The following is a 14024-nucleotide window of genomic DNA, read 5'->3' as shown; positions in this document are numbered from 1 at the left end:
CCCCCTCTGAGCCACCAGTGCAGCCAGAGGTGACCGTGGATCACAGCCCTCTCAGCTGCCCCCTCGTTGAGAGCAGGACCCTGGCAGCAGGGACTCGTGTGTCTTTTTCCTGGTCTTGCCCACCTTCTTCTCTAACTCCTGGAGTTGGGCTAGAATTCTCTCCTTCTCTTCATCAGCTTCCTGCAGTTGCAGATCTGTAAGCCCTTGGATTTCCTCCATACTTTTCAGATTTTCTTGTAAATAGTGAATCTCATTCTCTAACTGCTGAATTCTTGCTTCATGTTGCCTCTTGTCAAAATTAATCTGTGAGGAAATCAAGTTTCAAAAATGATTTTTAAGCAAAATATTTTTTGAGCAAAATAAACACCTTCTGGAGAATTGTATTTCATTTTACTAAAGAGTATTAATGGCTTACTGGGGATGGGTTAGTCACAACTGTTCTCTAGGATCCACTTTAACATTTGCCTCATCCTTAGAATAGTTACATCAAGAACTCAGATTCCTGCACTATACTATGCTCTAGCAATGTGGTGTTACTGACCTGCACATTAAGAAACAGCTTACTTGCTTCCAAAATAAGGAAAACACAGTGTCATGCCAAAGCCTGACTTTGACATCGGTCACCACACTCAGGGCTACATTTCAGTCACACGCAGTCTGACTTACTAGAAGTGAAACTTAACAGCAATTACTGTATTTTTTAAAAATTATAGCTTTATTAATTATACCTTAAAGGTATAATCACCTTTATTAAGGTATAATGAATAGAGCAAACACTGTGTGTGTGTGTGTGGCCATGCCGTGCTGCTTGTGGAATCTCAGTTTCCCACCCAGGGATCCAACCCCACTTTCTGGGCCACGAAAGTGAGGAGTCTTAAGCCCTGGGCCACCAGGGAACGCCCGACTCTGTATTTACACGAAAAGGGAAGCGCTGTGACTTGCTGGAAAGCGTGCATGTTTTCTAAACGCTCCCCTCCGGCTGCCTCCTGCCCATCTCTTACCCTTGCTTCTAGTGCTCTCTCACAGGCCTGCCTGAATGCTTCCTGTCCGTCCGCCAGCTTCTCCTGATGCAGAGCCATTTCTTCTTGGAGTTTTCTTTCCCTCCCTTGGGCTTCCTCTTTCTCCCACTGAGAACGTGTCAGCATTTCACTGAATTGTATCTGCAAGTCAGCAAGACTTTTCCCTAAGACATCTGAAGGACTGTGGATTCTGCTAAGGGGGGAGAGGAAAGATGTTATAAATGTGACATTTTATTTTTGACGCTGGACGCAGGCATGCCAGTGACATTAGTACACGAGTAAGAAGGGCTGCGTGGGACGGCAGCTGTTGTCAATCCACGGCAAATCACTGTGCACCTCTGGAGTGCAAAGCTTTGTTTTATCAACTGACTGCTGCCACTCTGAGAGCACAGGCTACCTTCAGGCTAACAATGTGTGTTCAAAGAATAAACGCCCATTTCACATTTTCAAATTAGCCTGTTTTTCTTTAGCTATTTGTTTTCTACTTAAAGTGGATAATGTAACTCTACTTCCTGACCATCTGCAGTAAGCTTGCAAGAATGCATTACTCATAAAACCTTTATGTTTTTTAAATTAAATAATAACAAAACATAAAAGATTAAAAAAATCAGTGATGGACAACTTGAATTAAGTAATCTGTGTCTCAATCATGGTCATACGATAAGGAGAAAACCTTACAAAAGAAATCAGCCATGCACAGTTGCAGAAAGGGGATTTCATCACTGAAGCCCACATTCACAACTCAGCCCACTCTACACCTGGCGGTCCTGACCTTCCATTACCTCATCTCTCCAGCTCCTGATTTCAATTTTCTCCTTACTTCATCTACACGAGCTGCCACTTCTTCTGGATGAATCAGACCATCAGCTACATGATTAAGGTGATTCTGGAAATCTTTAAGCTGCTGTTTTAACAGGTTATTGTCATCCTATGGAAGGAGGCAAAATGAAGAGGGGTAAAAGTTACCAAAACAAAATTAAAAAATACAGTCACACACACACACACAGCCTATATTATTTACCATATAATAGTTCTCGTCAACTTCTTTTACCAATTTTTTAAAAACCTTTTCCACTATGGCTGACAATATCTGAATCTACTGATTAACCCAAAGTCACAAAAGACACAAACATGCACGATGATGTGTGTCTTGGTGACGCAAAAGGAAGTGCCTATGGACACTACCTTCTTCTTGCCAAAAACTAAATACTGTGAATCTAAATGAACCTCTGTATAAGAACACGTCAATCAACGCCACGGGGATGCAGCCAGCAAAATCTAGACTAAGAACATGTCAATCAACCCCGCGGGGATGCAGCCAGCAAAATCTAGACTACGGGAAACTCTACAATACAAAGACCTGGTTTTCTTCAGTATGGAACAAAGGTCAAAAAAGAGCAAAGCCATCGATTACAAGAGGCTTAAGACTCAAGTCAACTAAATGCACTGTGTACACATCGTTTGGATTCCAAAAAACACTTCTAAAAACTTATGAGACAATTTGAATATTCTTAAGGTATTTGGCGATATTAGGGGGTGACTATAATTTTAAGGTATCACAATGGCATCCATGTTTACGCTTTTTTTTTTTTTTCCTGTCCATGCCACGCAGCTTGTGGCATCTCAGCTCCCCAACCAGGAACTAAACCCTGACCACGGCAGTGAAAGCCCAGAAGCCTAACCACAAGGCCTTCAGGGAACTCCTGTATGCTTCTTGCTAAAGCCCTTATTTTTCAGAGGCACATACAGTAGTATGTTATTTACAGATAAAATCAGGTGTTTTGGATTTACTTCAAAATAATTCAGTGTGAACAGATGTGGGGGCGGGGTGTGGAGGATGTTCAGTTCAGTCGCTCAGTCGTGTCCGACTCTTTGTGACCCCATGAATCACAGCACGCCAGGCCTCCCTGTCCATCACCAACTCCCGGGGTTCACTCAAACTCATGTCCATCGAGTTGGTGATGCCATCCAGCCATCTCGTCCTCTGTCATCCCCTTCTCCTCCTGCCCTCAGTCCCTCCCAGCATCAGAGTCTTTTCCAATGAGTCAACTCTTCATATGAAGTGGCCAAAGTACTAGAGTTTCAGCTTCAGCATCAGTCCTTCCAATGAACACCCAGGACTGGTCTCATTTAGGACTGGCTGGATCTCCCTGCAGTCCAAGGGACTCACAACAGTTTTCTCCAGCACCATAGTTCAAAAACATCAATTCTTCGGCACTCAGCCTTCTTCACAGTCCAACTCTCACATCCATACATGACCACTGGAAAAACCATAGCCTTGACTAGACGGACCTTTGCTGGCAAAGTAATGTCTCTGCTTTTCAATGTGCTATCTAGGTTGGTCATAACTTTCCTTCCAAGAAGTAAGCATCTTTTAATTTCATGGCTGCAATCATCATCTTCAGTGATTTTGGAGCCCCCCAAAATAAAGTCTGACACTGTTTCCCCATCTATTTCCCATGAAGTGATGGGACCAGATGCCATGATCTTCGTTTTCTGAATGTTGAGCTTTAAGCCAACTTTTTCACTCTCCTCTTTCACTTTCATCAAGAGGCTTTTTAGTTCCTCTTAACTTTCTGCCATAAGGGTGGTGTCATCTGCATATCTGAGGTTATTGATATTTCTCCCGGCAATCTTGATTCCAGTTTGTGCTTCCTCCAGCCCAGCGTTTCTCATGATGTACTCTGCATAGAAGTTAAATAAGCAGGGTGACAATATACAGCCTTGACGTACTCCTTTTCCTATTTGGAACCAGTCTGTTGTTCCATGTCCAGTTCTAACTGTTGCTTCCTGACCTGCATACAAATTTCTCAAGAGGCAGGTCAGGTGGTCTGGTATTCCCATCTCTTTCAGAATTTTCCACAGTTTCTTGTGATCCACATAGTCAAAGGCTTTGGCATAGTCAATAAAGCAGAAATAGATGTTCTTCTGGAACTCTCTTGCTTTTTCCATGATCCAGCGGATGTTGGCAATTTGGTCTCTGGTTCCTCTGCCTTTTCTAAAACCAGCTTGAGCAACTGGAAGTTCACAGTTCATGTATTGCTAAAGCCTGGCTTGGAGAATTTTGAGCATTACTTTACTAGCGTGTGAGATGAGTGCAATTGTGCGGTAGTTTGAGCATTCTTTGGCATTGCCTTTCTTTGGGATTGGAATGAAAACCGACCTTTTCCAGTCCTGTGGCCACTGCTGAGTTTTCCAAATTTGCTGGCATATCGAGTGCAGCACTTTCACAGCATCATTCTAGAACCTCCAAACAAGCTCTCAAGGTGGAGGACGTTACAGATTAAATAAGACTGGATGTGTGTTACAGATGCAGTAAGACAGGCCACGTGTGGCAACTGTTGAAGATGAGTGATATATGCATTCGGGCTCACTTTGGTACGCTACTTTTTGGTACGCTACTTTGGTACGCTACTTTGGTATACGCTGGAGAACGCACACAATTCAGAGTTAGAAAAAACAGAAACAGAACCAGCTCCGCGTAACACCGAAGCTTCTCTAGCAGCTTACAATGCTCTGTGGGAGTATTCGTTATCTGCGAGCATACTTTCACGAACAAACTACTGAACATATCTAGACCCCAGAATTAAATCCACATAATGTCTCTTTCAAGTGAAAAAAAAAAACAACTGATAAAATTTCCCTAAATTAGACAGAAAAATAGTTCTACATCCTAAGTTCCCCGAATACCTATATGCTATTTCAGTGATTAATTTTCTTTAAACCTGGTATAATATTGGGTTTTTTGTTTCAACACTGTTAACTCAAATGGTGAATTCAGCATTACAATGAACAGGTCTGTCCACCTGGACTCTCTTATCTGTTAACTGTCCCTGCCCTTTGCCCCGAGGCACCCATATTTGCACTACTATCTAATCCTGGTCACAGGTGACCTGACCCAGGGAAAGCCAACCCACTGACTAGACAGAAGACGAGTTCTCACTCCCTCCAGCATTAGAACCAAAATCCAGTCCAGCAAGTCTGCAGGAGAGCTAGTCCTGTAAAGCCACACTGGCGCAGGGCTGGAGTCGATGCTGGGTCCAGGGAGACAGAGCGGGAGAAGCGAGAGCCACCTGGACGGGAGTTGGCAGCGCAGCCCTGGTCACCGGTAAGCTGCCTGTCTCCTTCCTCAAGCCAGCACTAGGAGGTTTTGGCTCACGGCAGCGAAACCATTTCTGACAAAGATAAATGCAGTGAGTTTAACTTGAACTCCGTATCAGGAGTTTAGAAGGCCAAGCAACCAAACGACCCAGTTCTAACTAAGAGAATCTCATAGCATGGACCAGCATTCTGGAAAGCTGCTCTCAGTTTCTCCTTTGCAGAGAAGGCTCCTGAAGTCCTTTTCTTTAAGAGATATATACTGAAGTACTTAGGGTTGAAATAAAGAGGTATGATATTTTCTTTAAAGTATCCCAGCAAAAAAAAAAAAAAAAAGTGGACTAACTGAAACAAGAATGGCAGAATGCTGAAGACTGTTTGAGCTGAGTAAACAAAAGGGCATGAGGCTATTTTTTCTCTGATTTTGTAATGATTTGCAAATTTCCATAGTAAAAATAAAATATAATACAATGAATACCTAACAAACAGAACTCACACAAGAATAGAAAGCATGTATATCTTTTATGATATTCACTTCAGAAGCTGAAATGATAGCAGTAAAAACGAGATTCTAGGTAACTAGATTTCCTTAAACTTCGAGAAAAAAATATTCTATGCACTGGGAGAAAAGAGAGAGAATTCAGGTGAGCTTATATAGTCTTACTTGTCACAAACCCCCTACATGAATTTTTGGAGCCCTCCTCACAAATAAACACAACTCTGCCCCTTGGTTTCTGGTGACGTGGAACAGCTGGCGCCTCAGCTGTGAGGCCCCCGACCTCACAGACCTGGAAACCTGTGTGTTGGTCCAGGTACTCATTTTTTCAGACATCTGTCCTCTTTGAGAATGTTTAATTACCTGGAAAATCCTGTCCACCTGCTTCTCCTGCAGTTTATGGGGCAGGTTATTGTGAAAATAGCTGTAAAATTAACTTGCCCAAGAAAACTCCCATAAATGTAAAATGACTGCATTTTTAATGACATCACTTCTGAGAAGGGGACTGTGAAACCTTTACAATTAAGAAGTTCTACTGCAACCCATTCTAGTTATATTCCTGGATAATTACAAAAATATTTCAGTGGAGGAAGAATGCATCCAACTGCTTACTTTAGCCCAGTCCGGTAATAATGGTATTATTAGGGGAAATGCAGGGTATTGCTGTGATCCATCAGTTTACAGTATTCTCCGTTTATGATCAACACAGCCTCCATCTCTTAGCACCATCTGCTGCTGCTAAGTCGCTTCAGTCGTGTCCGACTCTGTGCGACCCCATAGACGGCAGCCCACCAGGCTCCCGTCCCTGGGATTCTCCAGGCAAGGACACTGGAGTGGGCTGCCATTTCCTTCTCCAATGCATGAAAGTGAAAAGTGAAAGTGAAGTCGCTCAGTCGTGTCTGACGCTTAGCGACCCCATGGCCTGCAGCCCACCAGGCTCCCCGTCCGTGGAATTTTCCAGGCGAGAGTGCTGGAGTGGGGTGCCATTGCCTTCTCCGCTTAGCACCATCGTAACAACACAAAGGACGTGCACAGCAGTCATCTCAGAACGCTGGGTCACAAGCAACAGAAGCTACGGCGCTATCCTAGCTCAAATTCCTTTTTCCAAATAACTTCCTGCATGTAAGAGCAGGTTGTAGGGTGTCTGACTAATGGATGGCAACATCTGTGGGCGTCCCAAGTCAGAATGTATCTGGAGCCAGCAAGTCCCTACCTGCAGCTGTTTAAGCTGGGTGCGGAGCTCACTGTTTTCTTGTTCTTTTTCTTCCGAGAGCTGGGCTTTTCCCAGGGCGTTCTTGAGGGCTTGTTTTTCTTTCTCAAGTTCTGTTTGTAGAGTTGATTGTTCTAGCTATTGCCATAGGAAGCAATGATACAAAAAAGTAAAATAGCAATGATTTATGATCTAATAAGGCATAAATAAACTGAAGGGACTTAGCACGCATGCATAAACTCACATACACATACAATCCCTTGGGAGCTTTGGTTTTATAATTCAGTTTTATGTTTGTACCTCCAAATTAAAAGGCCCAAGGTAGGTTTTCCACAGGCCTCCTTCAACTATTAATACATAAGGAAGGGTAAGCATCAGAATCTCCAGGAGGGAGCCCAGATACCAGATACAGGAGGGAGCTCTGTGAGGGAGTCAACAATTACCACTCTCCCTTCCCTTAGACCAACATTTCTTACACCGTGGTCCTCAACCACCTGCATCAGAATCACTGGGCACGCTTGTTAAACACGCAGAGGCCTGGTCTCCATCTCAGACTTGATGGGCCAGAGTCTCTAGGACAAGGCCCAGGAACCTGCATTTAACAAGTGACTTCAATAACTAAAAGGTGCCAATCAGAGACCTGTAAAGCCGAGCGAGAAGGTCTGGCACGCCCGTGCTCTCAGCGTACGGCTGGAAGACCAGTGCTGGTAGTCTTGATGCCAAGGAAGGGAATGCCCTTTTAAATGCCACATGAATTTGTGAAAAGGCCTATTTTTGTCAAGACTTATAAGAAAAATTAAAGAAGGACAAGGGAAGTACAAAAGATTTTTAAGTTAGTAAGGGCTGGCTTAAACATTTAAATTTTATTTCAAAGGAGATACCATCTAGAAATTGTATTTACTATTAGTTACAAAATATATTAATATTTACTGCTATTTTAATTGTTTTTCTTCCCAATCTCCTCTTTTCCACACTCTGATCAGGTCAACTACAGTTTTATAAAACTTGGTACTCTTAAGAAATATAATGCTGTCAACCGGTAAATGGTCATTTACTATTTAATAAGTAAACGAGTGGAAAGTAACACAATTACTATAATAAGCCAACCTATTTTTATTTCCTTTTCTAATCATATGAAAGCAATTTTACATGAATTCCTGGGATTCAAACTACTTCATTTTTTAACTAACTACCTTATTTTTAACTGACATGTAACTGATTTATGTTTCAGCGTACACCTGTTCTTTTCAGAGTCTTCTCCATTACAGGTTATTGTAAGACACTGCACACAGTTCCCTGTGCTACAGGGTGGGTCCTTGCTTGCCTATTTTAAATGCAGTAGCATGTACATATTAATACCTAATTCCCAATTTAGCTCTCCTCTTCCCTTTCCCCTTTGGTAGACATAAATTTGTCTTCTATGTCTATGAGTCTATTTCTGTTTTGTAAATAAGTTCATTTGTATCATTTTTTTTAGATTCTTCATGTAAGTGATATATGCTAATTGCTTTTCTCTGATTTACTTCACTTAGTATGATCATCTCTCGGCCTCTCCACTTGACTGCAAATGGTATTTCATTCCCTTTTATGACTAAGTAATATTACACACACACACTGCATCTTCTTTATCCATTCATCTATTTACAGACATTTAAGTCGCTCCCAAGTCTTGGTTACTGTACCAATAAATAGTGCTGCTGTGAACATTGGCACGCATGTATCTTTTCAAATAGTTTTCCTCTTTCCCAGATATAGATCCAGGAGTGGGACTGCTGGATCATATAGTAACTGTTTTCAGGTTTTTAAGAAACCTCCATACTGTTCTCCACAGTGGCTGCACCAACTTACACTCCCCACAGCAGTGTAGGAGGGCTCCCTTTTCTCCACACCCTCTCCAGCATTCACTGTTTGTAGATGATGGGCATTCTGACTAGTGTGACGTGGTACCTCACTGTAGTTTTGATTCATATCTCTCTAATAATTAGCAGTGTTGAGCATCTCTTCCTGTGCCCGTTTCCAACTATCTTCCCTAACTCTCACCCAGTGAGAAGCTATCAGCCTGCTCGGGTGCGGGTGCTGGACAGGCACCTACAGTCTGGGCATTCACTGTGCTGAGTCTAGCAGGAGAGACGGATGGTCTAAACAGATGCTTTCACACGCAGGATAAAATGCTTTGAGCACAAGGTAAAGGAAAATCAGAGTCCTGAACCCAGATTTTCAGCAGATACAGTGGAAGGTCTGAGTGGGCCTCCTGGTGGAAAATGCAACCCATTTGTCTAAAAGCTAAACAAAACTGTATTTTAATGAGATCAAGAATATACTATAACTGGTCACCGTCTGCCTCTCTGCCCTGATTTCTCACTCTCACTCCCTACTCGTCTCCTCGTCCCTGGCATACTGGAGGCATACTTTCAGCGTTTCAAATGCACTATGCGCTCTCTCCTCGCCTCTCTGCCGAGAGCACACCCCTAACCTCTGCTCATCTCACCCCTGCACTCTCTGCAGGGCCAAACCCAGTCACCTTCCAAGTCTCGGCTGAAACGCCATCACCACGGGCAGTTTTCCCTGACCACTGCTCCCCTAGCACAGGGCCCTACCCCTTTCCCCCTCTAACACCTGTTTCACCTACCGGACTGTCAGCTTCACAAGGACAGTGTAACCACGGCTGTGCTGCTCTCTGCAGCAACCAGGGCATCTGGTCTTTAATGGCCAATCAATAAGTGTTTATTGGATGAATAAATATTTATCTAATTTTCAAGGTATAATTTAAACTAGTGGATGTTTCACCCAAACAAAACAGAAAGCAGCACAGTAAAATGTAATATCAACTTAAAAGAGGTCTCTTGGAGCTGGTTTGAGAAAGAAAAACTAGAATTTACTGATCACCAACTGTCAGTGCTTCCTGTCCATTGTCTCACTTATCCTCACCATAACCCACATGACAGAAGAGGTCAGTATCTGTCAGAAGCGCAGAGCCATGAAGTGACTTGCCCATGTTCACACAGGGGTCATACTTAGGCTTGGACCGTCTGACTCCAAACATGTGCTCTTCTCATCACTTCACACTGTTGTTCAGTTGCTAACTTGTGTTTGACTCTTCTGCGACCCCATGGACTGTAGCCTGCCAGGGTCCTCTGTCTATAGGATTTCTCAGGCAAGAACACTGGAGTGGGTTGCCACTTCCATCTCCAGGGGATCTTCTCAACCCAGGGCTTGATCAAACCTGCATCTCCTGCATTGTGGGTGGATACTTTACCACTGAGCCACTGGGGAAGCCCATCAGTCCACATGGGCTTAAAAAGTGTTTAATATTAGAGTAAATGAAAGGAAAGCTGTTATGTTAAGGCCCAGGCTACTTGGTTTCTACATGGCTTCTGCTCTTACTCACCTGGCTGAGCCTTGCTAGTTCTCCCAGCTCTTTTTTGAGCTGGCTGGCTTCGGCATCCCTCATCCTCAGCTGCGCCTCTAACTCAGCCTCATAGGCACTGAGGTCTCCGTGGGTCTGCTGCAGGGACGCGTTCACCTCATGCTGCTCTGCAAGGGCGCTTTCTAGCTCTGCAAGCTCCTGCAAAGATTCAGTGTATGTTTAAGTACAGAACCCTCATTGTGCTGCTGAAGCATCTGCAAGTCATTATAAGTAACCCGAGCACTTAAACCAAATGCTGGCCAGCCACTGCTGCCCAGGCGCAGAGAGCATTCACCAGCCATATGAGGAGGCCGCAGGCTGTGTGAATCCAGGTTGGAAAACAAAACCCTGACTGTCATCAGAAAAATCAGCAAGCTACAACGTGTTTTTCAGAGTAACCAGATGTGTGATCCTTTAAACGAGTCTTATGTATTCATAAGAAGAAAAAAAAAGAGGATAAAATTTAAGGCCTATTTTCCTTCAGACACGGGAATAAACGTTTTCACATTCGTTATTTCACTATACCCTCAGAGTAACTATGTAAGGCAAAGTATTATCCCCGATTTACAGATGAGGAAGTGGAGAATGAACATCGAGGTAAACAGCACCGGGCTGTGCAGCTAAAAAAACGATGAGTCAGAATATGCACTGGGATTCTGACTCCAAAGCCCAGAGTTTCTATTAAACCATAGTATGTTCACTGACCAGAGAGCGAAATGGGACGAGCACGCTCTAATATTAAGGATGATGGAGAAATGTAAACCCATGTCGACACGTGTAGTACACACTGATTAGCACGCCACAGTTCTGACCACTTTAGGCCATTTTTTTATGATTAAACATTATAATTTTCATCTATTTATTTGGGATCTTGAAGAATTAGACCAAACTACTCTGGATTACAAAGGAGAACCTTGTGATGAGAGCCTCTTAGAAGAGTTTCTCAGCGGGCGATAGAGGACCGCCCTGCATCTGAGCCACGCGGTCGCTTGTCTGGGATGCGGACGCTGCACGTAACCAACAGAGAACTCATGTCCAGAATATATAAAGAGTTTCTACAAATCATTAAGAAAAAGACAGACAATCCAACAGAAAAAAATGGGCAAGGAATATGAAGAGGGAATTCACTGAAGACAAAAACTGAACGGCAAATAGATGAAAAGTACTTAACTTCTGCAGTAATTCGGGGGAAGTGTAGTTAAAACAAGACAGTATTTTGCACAGAACATAGAGGAACAAGCTGAACCACGCGTGAGGAAACAATCAGACGAATCTAGACGCTGGGGTGCCATTCAGAACCACTAGCTGGATTCTACACACACACACACAAACTATAAACAACAGAAAAAATGGCTCAGATATTAAACAGTATTAAGGAACTGCTGCTGATTTTCTAGGTGTAATAATGGTATCATAGTGATGGAAGAAAATAGCCTCGTTTTAAAGAGATGTGGACTAAAGGGATGATGTCTTAACACCTGCAACTTTCAAATGACCCAGCAAAATATATATATATATATATATATATGGTAAACTATTTGTTTAATTTAGGAGAACACACAGAAGCTCAATGAACTCTTCTTTCAACTGTCCTGTAAATGTAAAAAAATACAAAGATCATTTCAAACCTAGCAGATTGGCAAACACTAAGTCTGGCAAAATATTATATTTCCTGAATTTGATCCTTATTCTGTGCTTACGTTAGAAAATGTCCTTGTTCTTAGGAAAGACATGCTGAAGTATTTCAAAGCTAAAGACCATGATTGCCTACAACTAATTCTAACATGATTAGGAAAAAAATTAATATAAAAATGTACATAAAATCATGTAAAATTAAATATGAGATAAAGCAAATGTGGTAAAGTATTAATCGGTGACTCTGAATGGAAATTACACTGAGTGATTCTTGCAACTCTCCTGTATGCTTGAAATTATTTCAAAATTAAGGCTTACAAAATAAAAGTTAGATAACTGTAAGGTCATGGCAAGGATGTGGTGTAATGGTAGCCTTCACACTGCTGGTGGGAACAGAAGTTCACAGAATGACTACAGACAGTAATATGATAATGTCTAGTGAACTGGGGGAGGCACACACACTTTGACCCACAGCCCCCTGTGAGCACAGTCCCCATGCTCTGGATATATGTAAGAATGTCATTCTCAGTATCATAATAGCGAAAGACTAGAAACCATCTCAATATCCCCCAAGAAGAGGATGAATAAGCAATAAATTCTGCGGTATGCACAGACAATGGGATGTTACATATATCAAAAAAAATAAAGTAGAGCTCTAGATGCATCAATGTGCACAATTCTCAAAAACATAAACATGAAGGAAGAAAGGAAGTGGCCAAAGAATACACGATGTGCTTTTTATATAAATCCTAAAACTATGCAAAACAATACTACATATTTTTATAGATGGCCACACATAAAATAAAAGAAGAGATATAGAGGGAAATAATAACCATACTCAGGGTTTCGCTACTTCTAGGAGGCAGTACACAGAGGGCTTCAAGGATGTCTGTATGTTTTATTTTTTAAGCTGAGTTGTTGGTACATGGTGCTAAATATTTTTGATATTCTTATATGCCTGATAAATTTCATAACATTAAAACACATTAATTCAAATTTCCAAAGACATCCCTACTGGGGTGAGGTCTGGGAACCTGGCTTCTCTTGCAGTATGAAGTCTGCCAAGCAACTAAGACAAAGCAAATGAAATCTCTGGATGAATGTCAGCAAACCAAGCGTGGAGGGGTTTAATTTACAACGCTGTGCCCGCCTCGTTATCTGTAAAACAACACTAACATTACGAAGCAATAACAACAAGGATAAGAAAAATTACGTTGTACTTAATTTTGCTGCACAAATAATAAAATATGAACATCTAATATAGTAATTATAAAAGCTACACTTTCTTATCCTTTCAAATTATTTGAACACAGTACTTTGCAGGGATAGAAATTCTGCTAAAATAATCTTCCTTTTCTTAGTAAAGTAAAAAAAAAATGACTCCAAGTATATCACAAGGGGAAAAGCCCAAAGCCCTGCACAGCCACTGCCACCTCTGTCACTCACAACTGCAGCGTCGCTAACGCCCTTAACTAGCCTCATCTGGACACCGCCTACTTCTGAGGCTAAGAACAGACAAGAAGAAACGAAGCACACCTTCCTCATATTTTCTGCATCTAAGGCGACTATTTCCAGCTGGTCCCTTTCCTGCTGGACCTCGGCCAAGCTCTGCAGCAGCGCTTCTTTCTCATTCTGCAGCCTTCTGCACTCGTTCTGGGCCTGCGCGGCCTGGCCCTTCACAGTCCCCAGGTATTCCTGCAGCCCACTGATGACGCCTTCTAAGTCCTTCTTCAGGGCTTCATTTGCTGCTATCTGGCCTAAGCAAGATAGAGAAAGGGAAGGTGATGATGTACACAAGAAAATGCTTTCAGGATATATTATTACTGCATTTAGACTCCTTAGCTATTTGTTACTAGCTAAGAATGAAATTCTAAGCTTCCAATTATTTCCTACTATCTTAGTTTTCATATTTATGATACAGTAACAGCTTCCCCCTATTACCCATGGAACAGGACTATCAAGCATGTATACAATAAAAATAGTGTAGTCATTGGCATTGCTTATGAAATGCTTAATTCATGCTGTAAAAAGTTTAAAGTAGTAATTTCCAAATAAAATAATGAAGAATGTGCAACAAAACTGAGATCTTACTACTGGACACATGAAACAAAACCAAGTCAAATCCAAGATGAGCAACATTAAGCTATAACCTGAAGACTT

At 42.2% G+C, this 14024-nt stretch overlaps 1 protein-coding gene across 6 annotated transcripts in view; it reads right to left on the bottom strand.

Annotated features, from left to right (window-relative positions):
• The window catches only part of CNTRL (centriolin), an 87323-nt gene that overhangs the window by 36128 nt on the left and 37171 nt on the right, over positions 1-14024 (bottom strand). For 5 of the 6 annotated variants that reach the window (XM_061426721.1, XM_061426726.1, XM_061426725.1 and 2 more), the window contains exons 13-18: positions 13401-13621; positions 10212-10388; positions 6827-6961; positions 1802-1947; positions 1002-1212; positions 124-303 (exon numbers count right to left, since the gene is read on the bottom strand). In XM_061426721.1, the coding sequence (XP_061282705.1) occupies positions 124-303; positions 1002-1212; positions 1802-1947; positions 6827-6961; positions 10212-10388; positions 13401-13621 (1070 nt within the window). The remainder of the gene's footprint in view (positions 1-123; positions 304-1001; positions 1213-1801; positions 1948-6826; positions 6962-10211; positions 10389-13400; positions 13622-14024) is intronic. The other variant, XM_061426723.1, reaches the window with a different exon arrangement.

The sequence above is a fragment of the Bos javanicus genome, chromosome 8 (assembly GCF_032452875.1).
Source record: "Bos javanicus breed banteng chromosome 8, ARS-OSU_banteng_1.0, whole genome shotgun sequence".
Classification (NCBI taxonomy): domain Eukaryota; kingdom Metazoa; phylum Chordata; class Mammalia; order Artiodactyla; family Bovidae; genus Bos; species Bos javanicus.
Note: the sequence above shows the minus strand (reverse complement) of the source record. Positions and strands in the feature narration are given on the sequence as shown.